The 22,422-nt window shown below is 45.2% G+C and overlaps 1 protein-coding gene across 1 annotated transcript in view; it reads right to left on the minus strand.

Annotated features, from left to right (window-relative positions):
- Positions 1-7,949: 7,949 nt before the first annotated feature.
- The window catches only part of LOC146808488 (TRPM8 channel-associated factor homolog), a 259,198-nt gene continuing 244,725 nt past the window's right edge, over positions 7,950-22,422 (minus strand). The window contains exon 8 of the mRNA XM_085623578.1: positions 7,950-13,283. Within this exon, the coding sequence (XP_085479704.1) occupies positions 13,032-13,283 (252 nt within the window). The 3' untranslated portion in view covers positions 7,950-13,031. The remainder of the gene's footprint in view (positions 13,284-22,422) is intronic.

The following is a 22,422-nucleotide window of genomic DNA, read 5'->3' on the forward strand; positions in this document are numbered from 1 at the left end:
TGACCTGTCCCTCCAGTAAGCCCACAAAAGGGACCCAGCCTCCAGCTTTAGGTAGCCAGAGGCTGACCCTGAGAGCACAGTGCAACTCAGTTAAGGAAAGAAAGGCATCCATGGTGAAGGATGATTGGAGGAAGCTGAGGCCTCACTTTGAGGACACTCACTTCAGTACTCCATCTCAACACCAGCCTTTTACTTTGCAAAGACACACCCAAGGTAGAGATTCCCTATGGTGGAGACCCTCTGAGACCCTTAGGGTGAGGGATTGCTTAGTGGACCATGAGACAGGGGGTAACCATGCCAGTGCTGGTTCCTCCTTATATGGCCACTTGGGCAATATAGGCTTACCTGGTCAAGGTCAGCCTTATCTCCCTTCGTTTGGGGGGGGGTTGTGTAGGAAGGTGGATATCTGACTATGGTTACCCCCAAATTTTTGCCTAGTGTCTAGCTGGTTTTTCGACTTAGTTGGCCTGAGATCCTGCCATTCAGGACCTCAGCCCATCTGCTCTCTCTTTAAAATGGACTCCATGTACCCTAGGTACATACCCAATTGGTTGGATCACCCTGTCAGCCCCTGTACCAGTGTACACTAGGTACCCAGGGCATTGGTGTACCCAAGGCCTGCCCGGGGCTGAAGCATGTATTATGCCACCCCAGGCTTGGCCTAACAAATCTGACACAACTGGCTGATCACTCAGCTGGGGTAAGTTGGTGTAACCACCTCTTACTTAGGTGTAGTATACCTATACCTAACCTTAAATGGGACACCTGGTAACCTATAAGTCACTCCTATGGCAGGCCTTAACAATCCTGAAGGCAGAGTGCTTGGTTCCATGTGAGATGGTGCTCTGGCATGAGCTGAGCCTGTCTGCAGTGGTCGGAACAACTTCCTTCTACTGTTTCCAGATATCGTCATACCATATACTCTTAAATGCATTATGAACCTCGCGGTTAAATGCTAACTTTGGTTTGGCTTTATCAAAACATGTCGAGTAAGGTGTCATACGAATTGGAATACTAACCCCTCGCCAATTCTGGCGACGGGGTTAGCATTCCACCCTTCTAGAGGGACACGACATGTACAGTACCTGAAACCCGGGTAAAATCAGACATAGCCTCAGCTCCACAAAATGGATGCTGCCACCACAGACACAAGTCTGCCCTCCTGCTGCTGGGAGTCCTTCCAGCTTGGGAGGTGTGGACAAAGGGTTTCCTGCCAGGGGAGGTGCGTGCACCACCCCAGACAGGATTTTGTGTATTGGTCAGGTAGGGCTTGAAAGAAACCAGACATGCCTGTGGCTCACAAGGAGCCTCGGGGCATATGCCAGTTCAAACCGGTCCTGGGGCACACCAGTCCCGGGCCTGGGGCGAGCTGGACAAAGGATTGGGGGTGTAACCACCCCCCTTCCTGGTCCCACCCTTAGGGAGGGACCTAGCAGGTAGTCCGGCCCCTAGAATCCGCTTAAAGGTAGGAGCTGTGTCCTAAGACTTCAGACATCCTGGAATCAACTTGAAACTAAGAAGAAGACGGGAACTTCGACGCTCTGCCGCACAGAGGACTGAAGCCAATCTCCCCTGTGGTCAGGGAGTGACCACCTTGCTAACGCAAGCACCATCCAGCGAATCAACATCTGCTTTGCCGCCGCCTCCCGCCGGAGCCCGAGCCCAGAGACTGACAAGACCTGGACCTCCAGACCTCTCACCGCCCGATCCACAGTCCCTGAAAAGAGGAGACCCGTGGAGGCACCGAGACACGTGGAGCCAGCCATCTTGGAACGACTACGACAAGCTGACAAGTGCAACAACCGAGGCTCCCTCCAAGTTGTGCTTTGGGATCTGAGAAGCCCAACCCTCGAGCAGCATCTGCACCAAAGGTGAGCCCTCCAGCATCTCCACGATCTGCGTGGGGCCCTTCTGCATTTTGCCACTCGACGCGCCTAACCGGTTGCTGGCCCGCTGGCTAGTGGCCATCTTGGCGATGAACTCTACAAAATACACCGCTGGTCTGGTTGCTCCAGACTGGCCCTTGCTCCCCTCCAAAGGAGCAGTTACTCTGACCTTGCTGGTCAGAGCCATCAGCTTATTTCCTTTCCTACAACAATTGCTTTTGCCAAGGCTTGTTTGCTTCGATCAAGTCGCCGACGCCGCCGACAGCGAGAGCCTGCGTGGGACAGCTCGTGACTCGACTCCTGGACGTCGTCGACCTTCAGGGACCACGTGGCTGCAGAGACAAGCTACACCTTTCTTCCTGTTTGCACCCGACATCGCCTGGTACCCACCTGGTGCCACGATGGTCACTGGCTAGTGACTGTGAACACTGTCCCCTCTGCTTACAGGTCTTCAACATCTCCGATCCACCCTTGGATCCACTGCATCTCCTCCGGGCCGGTCGCCTGCAGCATCTTTGTCTTCAGGCTCCACGGAACAGATAGAAGAAACCCGACGCACTTCGAGGCCTATGCACCCGCTTCCTGTGGGTGAGGTAAAGCTGGCACTCCTGTGCCCAAGTGTAGTATTACATCTCTAGTGCCTGTGTTCCAAATCTTGAGTTCCTAGCCCATCCGGAAGATCCTCTTTGCAGTAACTTTGTACTTTTTACGCACCCATTGAAACCTATGGGAGCACGCGTGTGACTATTTGCTCTGCACACGCAACCCGTGGACCTCCTGGTCACTAACTGAAGTTAGCTCCTTGTAGGCCCAGCGATTCTAGAGGCCCTAGGCCTTTTCCCTTTTCTGTTCGTGGTACTTATACCACTATTTTAGTATATGGTTTGAGTGGCCACCAGGGCCTATCCATATAAAGTGCAACTTCTGTGTATTCTGTGATAATCTTGTTTGACGATTTGTGCTCCTGTGCTCATAAAGAGACTAGGGGTTACTTTGAGAAATAAATACATATATATTTTGAATATATATCTGTGTGGTGTCCTTTCATTGGTATAAAAGGGGGTTGCATTTGGTAAAACAGCTGGCTTAACACGCATCACGAGTTTAGCCTCAAAGACTGCTTAGCCTACGCTACCACTAGGGCAGCTAGTCCGAAAAGGTTGACTTACAACCACACCATAAGGGTTGCTTGGCATGGTACAAGGTGGTCACTAGAACTAGTGAACAGCATATACCAGGCCAACTTCTCACAATGTGGTAATCTCATTTTTGGGTACTAAATGCCACTACCTGTGGTAGTCTGATTTATGCATATTAGACACCACAAAGGGGCCACGGCTTGCGGCCAAGATGGCGGACACACTCTAATGAGGCTCCACCTCGATACCCCAATTATACAGCTATTATCCTGCCATTAGCAGGCCATCCACTTACAAGGCATTCTCCACAGCAGACCTGACTCAAATACCTCTCGGGGGAGCGCATCTCTGTGACTGTGGGAGAACCGGGGACATCTCTGAGGGAGAGCGGCGCTGCTGCTGCTGACTGCCGCTGCTTGGACCGGAGCCACACCTTGATCAGCATCACTGCGGTGTGGCAGCACCAAACATTCATTGCGGACCCTGGGCTGTTACCTTGATGGGGAGCAGGCGTGAGATTGCACAGCCCGGTTAAAAGTATTATAGGAGATATTCAGCTTTACCTGCCATTTATTTGTTATATTAAGCATATCATTGGGCATTTGGCTATTTAATGTTGCATACATAATCCGATACGAGGTAAAACAGGATTTTTTAATTTATCGATAAGATCCACTTTTTAAAATCCAGCAGACCCCCCGGCCTTTCGAACCAGAAAGTCTCTTATGGCGGTGTACTTAAAGGCCTCTTGTTCCATCAAATTGTATTGCGTTTTAAGATCAGTAAATGTTTTAATGCCTTCGTTAGTAATCAGGTCTCCTTTAAATTTACTGCTGGTAAATTGATGTTATTATTAATGGGGGTATAATAGTTCAGTCTGCCAAGCCCATAGATTCTATGGATGTTGCAAAAAACCTTGTATGCACTCATCAGGGTCTTAAATCTGACCCGTTTGTAATATCCAAATGTCAATTGTCGCCATAGACTTTCCCGGGCCCCTTCACCAAGTAATAATTGAAAGGGAGGTGGGAGCCCTGCAGTTGAAATGTAAGACTGTTCCTGGTGTTATTCCATGCTATACTGTAAAACCAAGGTCCAATAATAGAGTCTTAGATTGGGGAGCGCCCACCCACCTCTATCACTGGGGAGGGAAAGTTGCTTAAAAGCCCGTCTTGGTTGGCAGTACGCCCAGATAAATTGGAAGAATAGCTGTTCGAATCTCTGAAACATTGTTTTACTAGACTCCAAGGGGATAGCCCTGAAGAAGTTGAGTAGTTTAGGGAAATAGGCATCTTAACAACATTATACCGCCCCACAATAGTTAAGTGTAAATTGTTTATCCGGTTAAGCGCCCTTTTAGTTTCCATCGCCAATGGATTCAGATTTTCTTCTACAATCAGATCGGTGTTTGCGACGATGGTAACCCCCAGGTATTTAGCTTTTTGGACAACCCGCCTGTCCTCCAAAATGATTTTATTGTTTAAGATGATCCGAGTTTTGCCTTTGTTAAGGGCATACCCCAAAATGTTCCCAAATTCTTGGGCCTCTTGTTCCAGTGCTATGACTGCGTTCTCAGGCTCTGGGGTCACTATAGATAGGTCGTCGGCATAGGCCATGATTTTAGTGTCTAAGCCAAATCTGCTCATCGCACAAATAGCTTGGTTGTTTTCTATTACTTTGATGAAAGGGTCTATATATAGTGCGAAGAGCAGAGGTGAGCATGGACAGTCTTTGACCACCTCCACAGTGGTGGGCAGGAGGGGCACTAACTGAAGACACCGTTTGGCTGGCGTGATTAAATTGCATCCACCGGGTATCTTCATCAAGGCAATTTTCGAAATCGATCTCTGAACCACAGGATTCTCTATACAGTGATAGGATCAGCTGCTTTTAATCATCTGCATAAGAGATGGTCTCAATCAGGGGCAGCTCCTGCTCCGCAGCTGCAAAAGTTGAAAAATAAAACGATAATAAAGCATGTGTATTATCGTTTTATTTTTCTCCTACTGTGGTGTCTTTGGGGCTGGGCCAGGGGATGGCAGGTACTGAGTGGGAATAGTTGGCACCATAATCAGTGTGCATGTCGTTTTGACCGGCCGACTCAGGCAGGTCAATCTGTCATGCGCACTGAAGCTGTTTCCAAATATGCTGAGAGCAGCAGTGTCAGGATTGGCCAGAGGGCAGTCTGGGAGCCTGTGTCTGCAGTGGAGCCAGAAGAGTGGCAAAGCGGCGGGATTGAGGTAAGTTTTTCTGTTTATTTGTTTTGTCCCCTGCTCCCCACCACTTTGCCCCGACACCAGTCGTGACTGAATGCCACCACTGTTTGTAGAGTTTCATCTACCATTTTAACACAGATTCCGATCCAAATTCAATTGAGAAACTCATAAGCTTCAGAAATCCTTAACCAGAATACAAAGGTCATATATGAACTGAGAAAGAATTACCCAAAACATACAGGGGCAGATTTACATGCCCCTTACAACACTTTTGCATCGCCATTGCGTCACTTTTGTGACGCAGCGGTGTCGTAAACAATGAAGCCAATTTACAACATGACGCATCTAGGTTGATGCGTCACATTGTAAAGCCTTGCATCACATTATACCTGCATCAGGAATAATGTATGCAGGGTGGGCATTCCCAAGCAGAAAAGCTTTGTAGAAGTGATGCAGTGAAATCCACAAGATTTCACTGCAACACTTCTAGGATGCCACTGCGTCAAAATCCTACGCCTGCTTGAAGTAGGTATAAGGAGCGACACCGTGTATTAGGAATAGGCCTCTCCATGCATTGCCGGAGTTTCATTGTGCTTGCGACACGACTCCAGCAGTGCCTGACATTTGGGCCAACAGATGCGTCAGAATTTTCGACGCATCTGCCAAACCTTGCGCCACGGTGCACCATATTGTAAATACGGCGCATCCATGGTGGCGCAAGGGTATCGCAGGCTGGCGCAGGGAAACTGACGCATCGCTACAGATGCTTCAGTTTCTTGTAAATCTACCCCCACAATGTCTTTGTATCATAAATAATTGACATTTACTTGTGTATTGCCCCAGTGTTTAGTAAGATTCCAGCTCATGAGTTGACTGCTATCCCACTGACTTCCCACAATCACGCCTGGGTAGATATCCTGTGTACCTCAGGCAAGTACTCATATAAGCAGGGAAACGAGGTAAGTTATGGCACAGGCCTCCCTCTCAGCTTACCTGGAGAGCAGCTGTGTTAGGCACACAAGAGAAATTACCAGAGACATTTTGATTTATTGTTGGGAGTTCCTGCAACATTTGCGCCCCAAGTGCACACACAAGAAACCCGTAATGTCATTGTAAGGCTTTATTTGAAGCACATTTCAGTGCACAATATATGCAGCAAATTAATCACAGAAATCAAAATTAAAGAGAATGCAAAAGACAGAATATAAAAACTATGAAAACAGACAGCATAGAACAAGGTGCATTATTAATAATCTTCAAATGTCCCATCTAAGCATCAAAGGTTTGCCCTTCGATGAGAATTCAGTGTTTGAGTATAGTCGTCAAACACGATTAGCTGAACTTCATTTATTCTTCTCCATGGCATGCCTATCTCTGAAGGGGGCATAAACTATGTCTTTGTACCTTGGTTTCTGTACAGCCCTGGCCTTGACGCTGGTACATGAAGAACTGCGCTGCTCTTTGCTGATCATGGAATCAAAATCCTGATCTCTCATCGAGAGGCCTCTGTGCATCTCCTTTCTGCCATCCAAACATTTTTTGAGAATAGTAAACCTTGTGACACATGATGTCAGATAGGAGACATACCATCAGCATTCACCTATATGATCATATTAAACCCTCATGTTATGATGCCCTATCCTAACCTAAGCATCAGCCAGTCATGTGAATATATGAATTTGAAGCCTACTATCAAAATATATGACAAAAAAAGCAATTGCATGATCTATGGCGACATCTAAGAGAAATAAAAGGAAAAATGCAGAACAGAGAGCGGAAAGCTAGTTTTGAGGAGGCAGGAGCCTGGTGAAGAAAGGAAGAATGCAGGGCAGGTAGGAGAGGTGCATGGGAGAGAGCCGGTGGGCATGGGCGTCCGCAGATTTATTTTAAGGAGGGGGACATAGTTTTAATGTAATCCATTCCATGACCCTTTTTGACAATGTTAAAGGGCAGTAGCATAGTCATTAAAGGGCAACTGAAAAGTCCAGGGGGGGGGCAAATGCCCCCTTCTAACCCCCCACGGAGGCCCATGCAGGTGGTTAGGTCTGGGGAGAAAAGGAGGACATGCAGAGCATTGTGGAGAGCAGGGGCTGGGAGCTGCAAGAAAGGGGTGATGAACTAGCCATGGGGAGCGCAGGAGGCTACAGATAAGCAGAAAATGGGGTAATACTGTGCATGGGTGAAAACATTAGGGATGGTGAGAAATGGATGCCAGTAAATGTATGGTATAGAGCAGGAGGGAAGAGGTGGGGAGAAAACAGTGAGGGGCGGAGCATAGGGGAGTGCAGGAGGCTAGGGATGGGAGAAAAGGATGAAAGGCTGTGCATAGGAAAGAGAAGAAAATTATTGACAAGAACAAAGTATGAATCGTGGGCCATCCGGGCAGAGCATGAGGGTAGAGACAAAGCAATGGGTGTCAGTCTGTGCACATAGGGAAGAAAAGAAGGGTAGAGAGAGGGAGAAAGGGGTGTAGGGATGTGCATGAAAAAAGAGCAGGCGGCTAGGGATGGGGGAAGAAGGTCTAAGCAGGACTTGGGGAATCAGGAGGCTGGGGATGGGGAGAGGAATGTCCATTCAGGGCTCAGGGAAACAGGAGATTAGGGATGGGGAGAAGAATGTCTAAGCAGGACTCGGGAAGCAGGGGACTAAGGATGGGGAGAAGAAAGTTTAAAAGTTTAAGGAGGGCTAAGGGAAGCAGGATACTAGGGTTGGGTGAAGAATGTCTAAGCAGGGCTCAGGGAAGCAGGAGACTAGGGATGGGGAGAAGAATGTCTAAGCAGGGCTTGGGAAGCAGGGGACTAGGGATGGGGAGAAGAAGGTCTAAGCAGGGCTAGGGGAAGCAGGAGACTAGGGATGGGGAGAAGAATGTCTAAGCAGGGCTCAGGGAAGCAAGAGACTAGGGATGGTGAGAAGAATGTCTAAGCAGGGCTAAGGGAAGCAGGAGACTAGAGATGGGGAGAAGAATGTCTACGCAGGGCTCGGGAAGCAGTCAGACTTGGGATGGGGAGAAGAAGGTCTAAGCAAGGCTAAGGGAAGCAGGAGACTAGGGATGGGGAGAAGAATGTCTACACAGGGCTCAGGGAAGCAGGGGACTAGGGATGGGGGAAGAATGTCTATGCAGGGCTCGGGGAAACAGGAGACTTGGGATGGGGAGAAGAAGGTCTAAGCAGGGCTCGGGGAAGCAGGAGACTAAGGATGGGGAGAAAAAGGTCTAAGCAGGGCTCAGGAAAGCAGGAGACTGGGGATGCGGATAAAAGGTGCCAGGCTCTGCACAGGGTGAACAGGAGGGTAGGGACTTGGAGAAAAAGGGGTCAGTATGTGCTTCGAAGCTGACCTTTATAGTAGGACTCCAGATTGTGATATTCAAGCATGTATGATCATGGAATTGCAGGCTTTGCAAGCCACGCCTCATTACCATTATGTAATTTGCAAACTCTATTATGAAATGATTTGCCATGCATTATTTTTTCTTCTGTGCCTCCTTAATTTCAAAGAGCAAATATCAACTAATAAATCACTTTTACAACTCTGTTGCAGGTTAACTGTGAGATGCACATATCTATTTAACATTTCTTTTTCAAATGACAGCTCTTCCCTCTTTGAAAGACAAAAACTTCTGCGGTGTATGCTATTTGTTGAAATAGAACATATTTATATAAGTGCTTGTCAACTGCGACATGCACACAGACATATAATTCAGCATAATGAAATGAAGCATATCATGTATTGTGACTAATTATTGTGCCTTTAGAGTGCGCTATTTCCAAAGATAATCATTCTATTTGGCATGTTCTATTTTTTTAAAGAAAATGCCCACTTTTCACCTTTGATTGGACTTTAATACTGTGGAGATCTTCACACTTCCATAGAAATGTGCATAGTAAATGCACTTAAACATGCCAGGAATCCCTATGTGACTACCTGGCAGGCCTAAATAAGGTAAATGGGTCAATTTCATATGTATGACTTAATTAACGTTCCTGAGTGTTACTTAAAGGAGAATCTCTTGCTGAATTTGTAAACTGATTGAGAGAATTTCTAATGACGGGTCACTTTGGCAATCTGACACATGAAATGACCAATTCATAGTGAATGCTAAGAGTAGAAGGATCAAGAAAGAGGATGGGCCATAGGGGAGCTTACAATGAACCATAACAAGCACCAACACCACTGAAGAGGGAAATATGTAGAAATATGGAAAAAGCTACAGAAAGTTATAAGACCAAGGCCCGATTTATATCTTGGTGATATGTATACTCCGTCGCGACTGAATATATGTACCGTAAAGACTGTGGTCCACCTGCTAAATATATATGTGGGGGAACCTTGGGTTTCATCAAGGCGCAGGCTATTCCATCCCCACTGTGATTAATCCCCTCTGATGGCCCTGCGGAGTAAGAGCGTTAATGGCACCCCCCTATTTCCGCCCACCTAATTTAGATGTCACTTAGAGGTCAGTTTTCACCCTGCCTGTAAAATGCAGCGAATACTGCTAAATTCTCCCCTCACCATGGGAAAGGGAAGCATTTTACTAGTCTTTAAAGGAAAAAAGACTGCACTTACAAAAAAAGATTGCTTTATTTAAAAGCAATCACAGACATGGTGGTCTGCTGACCCCAGCAGGCCACCATCGCTGTGATACTGCAATTCCTAATGGGCCACAAATTGCATTGTGACCTAAGTCATTAAGATTCAAGAGGTAGGTCGATTTGCGACCCATTTGAAATTGCAATTGAACATTTTTAAGCTTTCTTACAATACAAATTGTGATTTCCTAATTGCAATAGACTAAGAATCGCCATTAGGAAATCACAGTTCTGAAGTTTTGTACACGTGGCCCTAGGTGCAGTTAGCAAATGGCCTTTATGTTTTCCACATAGACAGTATCACAAAGGGGGCTGGGTGTTGGCAGGATGGGCCATCCTGACAGGATGTGTGAGGGTGGAGCTGTCACCTACTACACTTACACTTCAAAGGAGCTGCCTCAGCCCACACACAAAGAAACTGGCGCCAGGACACGGAGGAAGGACATTCCAGAAGCAGATGTGGACAGAAGTCTAGAAGTTTATCCCACTTCTGAACTGGTACCAGGTATAAATATTGAACACTGAACACTCTTGGACCTGTGGACTCTACAGAAGAAGAACTGCCAAGCTGCTTCAGGACTGCCCTGCTGCCTGCATATTACCCTGCTGCCCTGGGATTACCCAACTGCTTGAGGTCTGCCTTGCTGCCTGAACTCATGACACTCAGAGTGTCTCCAAGGACTAAAATAACAGATGTTAGTTTGAGATTATGGCCCTCTTTCAAGTGGCCCATCAATTCCATTTGGGACGGTAAAGTCCATCATAAACTCCATTAGAATTATATATTCAGCAGACACACTGCCCCTGAGTGGTATCACAACTGGTAGTTTCACCTGCTGGAAGCAGGCAAAGATTCAGGTGTTATACCAGTAAAGGAAAACTGTGGCAGTTAGCACAGTAAGAATAATTCCTGCATGTTATTCCACAAAACCTTATACGTCTCTGTCATGTACCTCCCTTAGAAATTACTGGGACCTCTATAATAATAATTTGGAAGAAGGAAACTCAGGGGATTACACCGAGCCTCTGCGTTGATATGAGGGCTGTAAAGCCTCTGCGTTGATATGAGGGCTGTAAATACAAACATATTTACATGCTCATGAGGACTCTTGTTGTAGCTCCTTAGAAATGCTTTAGAGCACCATTCTTGCAAACTTTACATATATTTGTGTTTTAGAATATGTTCTAGACTGTGATGAGGCAACAGGTCTCTCCTTGAAAATACATATTGTTTGCATCTTGAGTTTGTGTGATTTGAAAGTTGTTCCTAATGTCACCATGTGCATGATTTTGTTTTAAAATTGGGAGAATTCAGCAAAGTACCACCGTAGAGGTTGCAGAGTTTAAGTATGGGGTTTGTGTTCATTTCCTGGCGTGCACTAAGTTCTATTTGCTCCTACTAAGTTTATTATCACTTTAGTTTTAGATGGTGCAGAAAATATGGGCAGATTCCAAGCGTTACTTATTGAGACAAGCCAGTGTGTCTGCGTGTAAGGTTTTAGAGGTGGTTTTGTGGGTTTTATATCTGGTGTTTTGAGATGGCAGTGTTTGTTGTGGGTATGGGTGGTGCCTACGAGCTGTGTGAGATGTAGTGTATGTGTGGTGATTTTATTTGATCTGTGGGTGTTTTATAAAGCACAGCAAGTGCATGAAGGCATCAGGGCTCTATAGTCTCACTGGTCTGATTCAGCCAGTGTGTCTGCGTGTAAGGTTTTAGAGGTGGTTTTGTGGGTTTTATATCTGGTATTTTGAGATGGCAGTGTTTGTTGTGGGTATGGGTATCGCCTACGAGCTGTGTGAGATGTAGTGTATGTGTGGTGATTTTATTTGATCTGTGGGTGTTTTATAAAGCACAGCAAGTGCATGAAGGCATCAGGGCTCTATAGTCTCACTGGTCTGATTCAGCCAGTGTGTCTGCGTGTAAGGTTTTAGAGGTGGTTTTGTGGGTTTTATATCTGGTGTTTTGAGATGGCAGTGTTTGTTGTGGGTATGGGTGGTGCCTACGAGCTGTGTGAGATGTAGTGTATGTGTGGTGATTTTATTTGATCTGTGGGTGTTTATAAAGCACAGCAGGTGCATGAAGGCATCAGGGCTCTATAGTCTCACTGGTCTGATTCAGCCAGAGTGGATTAAAACAAACAGCAGTGCAGGGAAACCCTATAGTGTGAAAAGCCAGGTCTTTAAGGCTTCTCTGAAGGGAGAGTCTAAGTTGATACTGGTCAGATGACTTGGCAGCGAGTTCCACACTCTTGCTGCCGTGACTGAGGAAGCTCAACCTGCCCATTTCTCCTTCTGAACTCTGGGCACTGTCGCCAAGTTAGGGTGGGCTGAGCGAAGATTTCTCCCAGTGGTATAACTGTAAAATATTGCCTTAATTGCCGCTAGGTGGGTCTGCCAAAGGGCCTTACGAAAAGTTTAAACATAATTTGCTTTCCTATTGGGAGCCCTTGAAGGCCATGTAGTCCCTTAGCCACCGACTGCCATTTTGGAATGTCCGTGAGAGCCGGGCCCTTGTATTCTGCATCTCTACTACCTGGCGTTTGGCTTGGGCGCTATTGGCGATGTCCAAATAGAGGGCATTGCAGTAGTCAATTGTTGACATAACTAATGTCAGGGCCCCTTGTTTCCGTGCCGAGAGGGGGATGAAAGGAAAAATGTAAGATCACGTATGAGTTTTCTTATACATGGGGTAAAAATTATGTATGAATTGTTTTTCTGAATGTACATCAGGTTACCTCCATGCATATGAAGCAGTGGTATCAGTCATTATTGATGTCTCAGGCTCCACCTCTCACAGAGCGTTGCACACATATCAGGCACACGGTTCCTTCTCGGATGGTAGCCTTGTGATCTTAGTGCACAGTACCTGTACATTGGACTAAAATGTGCTTAGAGTGGCCACCTCCCTCCAGGTCACAATAGACACTGTTTCCAGGGCTGTACTTTCCTTTGTGTGATCTCTTAAATCATTCTGGGCATTATAGATATGTTTTGTGTTCATTAAACTAACTAGAAAAACACACCTGGAATCAATGACTTTGTAGGTGAAAAGGTCATGACTAGCCTGGAATGAGGTGGACACACCGCACATGCACACAGTAGGAATATATGGAATCACATTGACAATGATGTAGGCAAGAAGTCGCTGTTAAACCACGTTGATATCTTGAAGTCACTGTAGAGCGGTATTGTGTGTTTCCATGGTTATTGATGTCCAACAAACTTCTTCATTGGGTTCTCCTTCCACTCCGGCAGTGAAGACAGCTTTTTAGAGATGCTGTCTTCGATCGGCCAGCCCCACATCTTGAAAAATGGTGCCAAATTCCTCTTAACCTGATTGGAGAACTTTTCTGCCCACAGGTTCATCTTATAGGGTTTTTCATCTTTAATGCCAGTCATTTTCTGGTAGTCGGAGAAGAGCTGGATGAAGGGAGCCCAACCAAAGGCTTCCTGCAGCTGGGAGACAAAAGATAATATTTTTTTAAACACGCAAAAGCAAAACAGCAACTGTAGCAAGGGGAGAGTGAGAATCCAGAGCAGAAACCTAACTACAAAGCAGCAAAGCGCTAGAGAGGTTTGCAGAATTGATTTATATGAAGAAATATATATGTAGGAAGACAGAAGAGGAAAAGAGACAAAGGGCACTTTCAAATAACAGTGAAGAGAAAGGGGACATCTCGTGAGGTTATTTGCAGGGGTGGCCCTACAGCTTGGAAGATTGACCTAGCCTTAAAGCGCTGCTAGATATGAAAAATCTTCAGTTCCTTCTGGGAGTAAAGGAGGGCGTGAGCTACATCTAGGAGCAAGGAAGCTCCAGACCGTCTGTGTGGGGCAGGAGAAGGCCTTTCATCTGGCCTGTCATTTCCTGCACATTGCATGTACAGTGTCAAAGAGACCCTCTGACAAAAGACATGCATGAAAGTCCCTAACGCTCAGTTCCACCAAACATAGCTCAAAGATGCAACATGAGGATGCATGATCACCCCTTCCAAAACTTCTTTGGAGATGACCAGGGTCCACAGTTGACTTCACAAGGCTGGGAAGGAAAAACAGTCCATAACAAGCATCAACAGAGCTCACCCCGCCTGCTAATTTGATGTTGCTCTTCATTTATCACCCAGGAACTGGATGGCTCAAGGGGGGCAAAGGGCATGCAAAGAGCCACTGAGTCTACAAGGCCCTCATTGCCATTCGTCCAACCGATCTCGTAGTCCGGATGGGACTGCTTGACAAGGAGTCAGAGGTCCCACCCTTTACTATTGCTGCTGGACGGAAAAGGGTCGCTGCACAATCCACAATAGTAAAGGGTATGTTTTTAAAAATTCATGCAATGTGTGGCAGGCACCATTTGGCGCCTGGCACACGGGGTATGGATGTTTGTGTGGGCACCACAGGTGCCCATCAGGCATCATAGTGGAGGCCAAGGGGGACTTCGGCCCAGCTAGGGGCACCCAAAGTCAGTTTCCGACAGCCTTTCCATAATGACGGACCGCCATGGAAAGGTTGTCTGAAAGCGATATAGTAATCCCTGTGGTGGTTTCAGATGCCGCTCATGGCGCGGTCTCAAGGAGGATATCCAATGAAGTGCCATTACCCATTCTGCTGACGCTCATGTACTGTGGATTGTGGGAGATACCAGTGAGCGGCAAAGACTTAGCGCTACCCACGAGAGGGCCCAGGCCTGTTGTCGGAACTAGGTTACCCCTGGGCGAGTGTGTTTGGGTCATGCTGGCCTGTGAGGCTGACATGGTGTACTGATCCCCCTCAATCCCTGGGCCTAATCAGCACCCCTGTCAAGATTTTTTAATTTTTTATATTCATTCCAAAATTGCAGAGAATTAATATCACACATGCATCATACATGCATGTACCATAAGGAAATATGTCCGAATGGTTTACAATACATTAAGCATTGACAGCACATGCTCTCTGGTCCAATAGACCCTAATAGTCAGACGGAACCAAGGGTAGACATATATTAGGAAAAACAGAGGTCCCATACATGTAGGATAGGTACAATATCACAATTTTTACAATCAAGAAATTGGAATTATGCGTGTATTCAGAAAATAGAAACAATTTATTTTCAATGAATTAGAAGAACAAATTATACAAAAAGGGTGAGTGAGCAGACCGTGACGAGGTAAAAGGAAAACAGCCGATTTCCTTACCACAGGCAAGTGACCTAAAAAGTGACTTTTGAGTGTGTGAAAATGTAAATAAAAAAGTCACAATCAATTAGCATCTCATACTCAACAATGCGATACAGATTATAGTATAGTTTGAATGTATGCCTTGCTTAATTTTTAAATTTACATTTTTGCTTTCTTAAATATCAGTGTGTTGTGACCTATATATATGCACTTGTCCTTGCTTCCCACTAATCCTTACCCTATTCTCCCCCTTTTTTCCTACCTTCCCCATCCTTTCTACTTACACCTACCCAGGCAAACTTCCCAGGCACTCGTTCCATCGCCTTGTCCTGATGAGATCCCACTATCTCATAGGAATCGAAACGTCGTGGACACAGGTCTCTAACTCTATACTATAATCTGTATCGCATTGTTGAGTATGAGAAGCTAATTGATTGTGACTTTTTAATTTACATTTACACACACTCAAAAGTCACTTTTTAAGTCACTTGCTGTGGTAAGGAAATCGGCTTATTTCCTTTTACCTCGTCACGGTCTGCTCACTCACCCTTTTTGTATAATTTGTGCTTCTAATTCATTGAAAATAAATTCTTTTTATTTTCTGAATACACGTATAATTCCAATTTCTTGATTGTACAAATTGTGATATTGTACCTATCCTACATGTATGGGACCTCTGTTTTTCCTAATATATGTCTACCCTTGGTTCCGTCTGACTATTAGGGTCTCCTTGTGCTTCTCTTTGTACTTAAGCGCAATTGCTGGAATGCAAGGAATTGAAAGTTCATTTCCTCCTACTAAACAATCAGTGGACTCTCCTTCCTTCCCTGCCTTCATCAATCCTTTAATTTTCCCTGAACTCCCACCCTCCCCTGTCCGTTCCACTCACGCCTAAGCAAGGCATGGCACAACACGCTCCCTCATATTCAGATGAATATATTAAAAAGATATTAGAGGGCCCTTCTCTTTTCTCAGACACAGCTGACAATATCAGCACTACTGAAAGTTCGATTTTTGACCAATTAGAAAAATCCACAAAAAAATTCATCAGGCTACAATTGACTGTCCGCATGCTCTCTGAGTATTTAAAAACGGACACTATCCCTGTGGGCTTACAAGTTCGTAATATACCGGGGGTTTTCACTGAAATTAAGAAATATCTGACTGGCTTTAGCCACATTGGAACAGCCTGCTCAAGACACTGGATAGTCTTGGGCATAGATATAGCAAACGAAGAAGCAAAAAAACTAGAGATAGAGATAAAAGACATTGAAAGGCAGATAAAAGACAATAGCGGGATTAAAGACGCAAAAACCCTTTTAGACAAAGTCGAAAAAACCCTCTCTGAGTTCCACAGAATTGAAGAGGACAAGAAAATCACTAAGGTTAAACGTGACGTCAAAAACTACAAGACAGGGAGGACATACCCCTACCAATTAGAGGATTTCAACACAAATAGATCATACTTGGGCCCCAGAACACAACGACCCTGGGGTAGATTTAACAAACAACAGAATATAGTTGGATTCTCTGATACCTCGGCGGAATCCTCTGACAATTCTGACTCTGCTGAGCGCCCTAGTACATCTAGAAACAGAGGCAACAACCCTCATTTTTTAGGACAGGAACAGGGACGTCAAGCCAACCGCGGCATGCCCCGGCCACCCCTGTGGAACAGCGCGCCTGGGGACAGACAAACACGTCAGAGATACTACCAATGGAAAGACACCACAGACCGCACACTGACCCTACAACCACTGCCGGTAATGGCATTATGCCCGACCCCGAATCCATCCCGATTTTCAACCTCTCTACTCACTGACTATCCGAGAAAGAAATTGCACTATTCAGTATAGGGATTGTCCTTCGTCCCAACCATTAAACCTGACTATCTTCAACTCCAGATCGAATTACTACGGTTCTTTAGAAAAATACGCCTCCAAGCATTTTTTTCTCGATAAACCATATACACCCTCGACAGCATTCACTGCATTCCGTCCCCCATCTACCTTCTCCCCTCCACATCACAGCATACCAGCTGAGATCCTCACCTTCGAAAAATTGGTACTAAAAGAAATTACAGAACATGAACACACATGCAGATACATTGCTTACAACCTCACCCTCTCTGAGAAAAATGCTTTACACGGACTTAAGCAAATTGAGAGTTTGATTATCAAACTAGCGGATAAGGGCGGAGGGATCGTTCTCCAAAACACTGACAATTACACACAGGAAAGTCTTTGCCCCTAATTTTGCTATACTTTACCTGGACTGGCTAGAGACGCAGAAAATACTATCCCCCTACAACCCATTCAAAATTAATATTCTTGAATGGAAACGGTACATAGACGATATTTTCCTTATCTGGAATGGGACTGAGGAAAACCTCGTAGACTTTCAGAATTGGCTTAACACACATAGCAATGGCCTTAGCTTTACCATCAACAGCAATAAACAGGAGGTGGCTTTCCTTGACTTAACTATCATAGCCAATAACGGTACACTTTACACAACACTCTACCGCAAACCCACTGAAAAGCGTACCTTACTAGCATACAGTAGTCACCATCCGAGAGCTTTACGTTGTTTCCCTCCCATATTCACAATTCCTCCGCATACGCCGCAATTGCTATCGCAAGGAGGACTATTTTATAGAGGCAAACCTCCTGTCCAAAAAACTGCCCAGCAGAGGGTACCCACGCAAACTGGTGAAAACAGCATTGAAAAGAGCATGGTACTGCCCTAGGGAGACGCCACTCAGTCCCAAAGTAAGTAAAGATGGTGATAAAATAGTATGCGTCACTACATTCTCACCCATCTCCAATACAGTGAGAAAAAGCATTTTGAAACACTGGCACACACTGAATGCGGGCCACCTGAAATTAGCACGCTTCTAGAGTACAGAAGAATGCCATATGTACTGGAACAGGAATATTGCTGAATAGATAAAAAACTGCAGGAGTGTTACAATTTTTAAAAGAGCCATGAGGCCTGCCAAAGATAGGGAAATTCTAATCCAAATTTTCACTTGACCAGTTAATGCGTCTTCTGCAGGTTCATAATTCAATCTGACGAAGGCTTCTATCTCCTTGGGTTAACTGTTCCTAAATATTTACCAGCATAATCTATCCATCTGACTGGGAGCTACAAATCTGTTTTTAAGATGCTTAGTGTAAGCGGGAATGGCTCAATCTTCTCCCAATTGATTTAAATATCCGAGTATCTTCCACATTGAATCTGCCAATATCAACGGTTGCTGATATTTTGTCAATCAATAGTGATTCATTTAAGTAGTCACTGTGAATCCTTTCTAATCAGACCTGTGTGATCACATCAAAGTAATTCTCAATTTGATCAGGTATAGTGTCAACTCGTGCTATATGTAATTGTTCATAGTATTCGACAAACTCCTCCACCATATCTTCATTCAATGTCAGGGTAATCCCACCATGTCCCTCCAGCTGTGGGATGGAAGTACAGTGCCTGTCTCTTCGCAGCAACCGTTATAATTTCCTACCCAGCTGCTCTCCCTCTTCATACTGCCTGGCCTGTATGATCCTACCCAGACAACTCACCTCCTGGTCAGCCAACTCCTGAAACTGCTGCAATAATGTATGCATTTTAGAGAGGTATTCTGTATGAGATACCGTAGTGACTGCATTTTCCAACATTTTCTTACTCCCTCTAGGTAGCAGAGATGTTTTTGAATATCTTTCAGTATGTCGGCATGTTTAGATATTACTGTCCCCCTGATGTTGGCCTTCAAAGCCTCCCATAGTGTTGCATAACTAGACACTGAACCTTTATTTAATTGAAAGTATTCCTTGATTCCTGTGTGTATTTTGTCTTGAAATACTGACTCCTGTAAAAATGTTGTGGGGAATCTCCATCTTGCCTTGGCCATTCTGGAAGGCAGCAAAGCCAGCGTCAGCATTACCGGAGAGTGTTCAGACAGGATACGTAGTAGATGAGAGCCCCGCAGTGCCCACGAGGATTCGTAAAGTGAAACCAGCTAGTGATCTATACATTCCAGAGAACCACTTGGAGAGGAATAGAAAGTGTATCCCCATGCATTGGAGTTTCATTGCCTCCACATATCAAGCAAATTGAACTTGTCCAGAATATCGCCCAGTGCCAACTCCGACTGAGTATGTCAAGGACTTCTGCTTCCTCAAAAATCCTGATTGGAATTTAGCACTAGTTTGGGGTTTTCCCCCCACCCCCAATCCCATATCTACATCTCAGTATCCACTTGTCTCAGTTCAGTCTATATTTGGAGCATATGCGTCGACCAACGCAGGTTTCCAATTATCAAGCAAAACTGTTTGCAATATTTACCTGCCTTTGGGTTTTTAAAATTTCTGAATTAGTTGATCTCCATGATTACAGACAGAAATGCAGACTCCACAAAAATAGAAGCCATATGAGGAAAAGTATATATGTGTCCCCCATTGTTTGACCGGGGTAGCCAGTTGTCATGGGGACAGGTGTGTTTCCTAAAGCATTATAAAGTCTGTATCATCCCTGTCCAAGAAAGGAACACCTTTTTCACCGTTTGATGATTGTTTGTATCCCTAACATTCCTGGAGAGACATTTTAACCCCTTCAGTGCCCATGACGAGCTGGACTCGTCATGGGCTGCGGTGGCGCTGTGCCCATGACGAGTCCAGCTCGTCATGAACTCCGCCCGCTAATGAAAGGCGCGGCACTGGGCGGGGAAAGGGGCGGGCATGCAAGGGGTTAACAAATATTTCTTTGGGGCTGTCATGTTTGGTATTAGCTCTATTCATATCATACTTTTGGACTATCATGTTACACAGTAATTGTGAGGTATTGCTCTGCATATGGAAACTATTCAAATCATGTAAGAGAGTCAGGACAAGTAAAAATATTTATAATATGTTGGAAAACTCCATTCATTGTATTGATCCTGTGTTTATTTTGCCAAAATTCAACAGATCAAGGGTGATTCTTAGGAAATAAGAATCACTGGAACCAAAACATTTACACAATACTGTCAACACGTGTTTCACCCCCTCCTGGCATGCAAGCCTGGGGCTTTTTCAAGATGTAGTTAAATGGTCAGACGTATATAATAAAGGGAATAATAAAGCGGCTGAGACTGCTGTAGTATTATTAGCAGAGTGTTGCCTTTTAGCCGTGTCGGGCATGTACATCAGAAAATGTCCCTTCAGTTCAAGGATGATTCGCTAGCGGTCTTCATGGTAAAATCAATAAACTTGAAAATCTTAATCCACCACACCCACCCACTCTGTTAACCCCAGCAGTATGTGCAAAATGTGCCAATATAGCCAAATAAGCAAACCTGTAGGCCTGATTCAAAGAGGTAATTTACACCTTTGAGTAATTTACACCTTTGAATAATTTATACCTTTTTCTTTTTTCTTTGAGATTTGCAATGTACAATCACACACATAAGTGTCTGGTAAGATACAGCATTTCAAATCGTTCAAAGTAGGTCAGTGATAACAAGGAGCATAACATAAAATTAAACAGAGTACTTCCTCCAAAATTGATCACAATTGTGCTTAAAGTGGACCTAATCAATTACAGTCAATCTTACAATTCTTGCTGTGGTTCGGAGCTTGCATTTATTCTAACAATCACAAACACTGAATGGCAATCCACACCTCATCCCAGACTCCCAGTGCAATATACAGTTCAGGTCGAACTACGTGGAAGTTGCAGTCACCATCCAGGGAATATGCCTGTACGTAGCTCTTCAGTGGCTGCCAAATGTCTCGTGGGCGTGAGGTTGGTGGCTGTAATGTAGTGTATATGTCTCTCATTGTGTCGCAGTGAACCAGGCCTCGGAGCCAGGCCTTCAGCGTTGGTGTTTGTGCTCTGTGTAGGGAGACCTGATGCTTCGCGTTTAACAGAGCGATTGCTGTAAATTGTCTCATACTTTTCTTCAAAGGCTGGACATACCCCAGCAATGCTGTCAATAGTACAGGGTGTAGGATTTGTTCGACCATGAGAGATAGGTGCCGGAAGACCTTCCCCAGTACGCCGGAATGGGCCCGCAGTACCATGGAAGATGTGAGTAATCGGCATTAGCAGCAGCGTACCTAGCACACGCCCGCGAGGCGCTGGGATCCATCTTGGCCAACAATTGTGGGGTTATAAATGCGCAATGTATGTATTTAAAGTGTAGGAGTTTGTAGCGATGGTTATTCGATATATAACGTTTCTGTGCGCAACAATATTGCCATATTTTATCAGTACTTGGTAGACCTAGAACCAGTTCCCAGGCTGCATGCACTTTGGCACCAACTTCAGGGTGGAGAGTCAATGACAGGTGATATAGACGTGAAACCAAATGGGCTCTGTCTGGTGAAGCTATAACTAGTGTGAGAGGGGGACAATCAGCCGGCTCCCTCGCATCGTCAGGAATTGCCCCAATCAGGGATCCACGGACCGTATGAAAGAGGAATTTGTCCATGTAGGGGGTATCCCTGTGGGAAAGGAGTTCCTCTGTAGTGCACGGTCGTGAGTCTTTAAATAAATCCCCAACTTCCAGTAACTCATGTCTAGTCAATGTGCACTTAGTAAGGGTTTCTGTAGTGGGGAGTATCCATGGGTTGTCTGCCAATGCTGTGTGCACTGAGTATAAGAACTCGGTTTGTAAATACCATCGTAGTTTTGTCCATGCCCAGCACGCAGTGGGCAGTATCTGAATCTCAGAGGGGCAGCGGAGCAGACCCTGTGGCAGCATAGCAGATTAAGGATTAGGGTGTATCTGGGATCGCTCCGGTTTAAGATACTGTAGCCTGGCATCAGGGTGATACCAATAATATGTCAAATGGACTTGAGCGATGAGATAATATAAATAACAAACATTTGCAATGCAATAGGTCTCACTTTTGCCAGAGTTTGAGCTATTGGCATTGTAAATGACAATGCCTTTTATTTATGTGTTGTTTTGAAAATAGATAAATAAAAGGCATTGTCATTTACAATGGCAATAGCATAAACTCTCTCAAATGCGAGATATTTTGCATTTCAAATGCATTCGGTGCCCGTGCTAGCCCTCTGAGTGAATAAGACAAGCCACTGCTAACATAGTTAGGATTAGATAGGAAGATTTATGAGCAGCATGGATGGCGCTCGTGAAGGTTGTTTGGGTTACTGCATTTCTCACCAGCTGTCTTAGTTAATAGAGTGCGCAAAGCGCTTAACAGGCCATTGCCTCAGTCCACGGAATGTAAACGAGCTGGGGCATGGCCAGTGCTTAATTTGTAAATTATAAGTGCCAGTGCTCTCGTCAGGAGGCCGCCGCAGCGTGGACATCCCAATGCCCCTGCAAGCTTCACCGATGACTGGACCAACACAATTATGAACCATCACACCTTACAAGTGTGACAATTCAGACAATGCCATGCCACCCACAGCTATACGAGTGGCTTGGGGGCAGGTAT

Source organism: Triturus cristatus, chromosome 8 (assembly GCF_964204655.1).
Source record: "Triturus cristatus chromosome 8, aTriCri1.1, whole genome shotgun sequence".
In the NCBI taxonomy this organism is placed as follows: domain Eukaryota; kingdom Metazoa; phylum Chordata; class Amphibia; order Caudata; family Salamandridae; genus Triturus; species Triturus cristatus.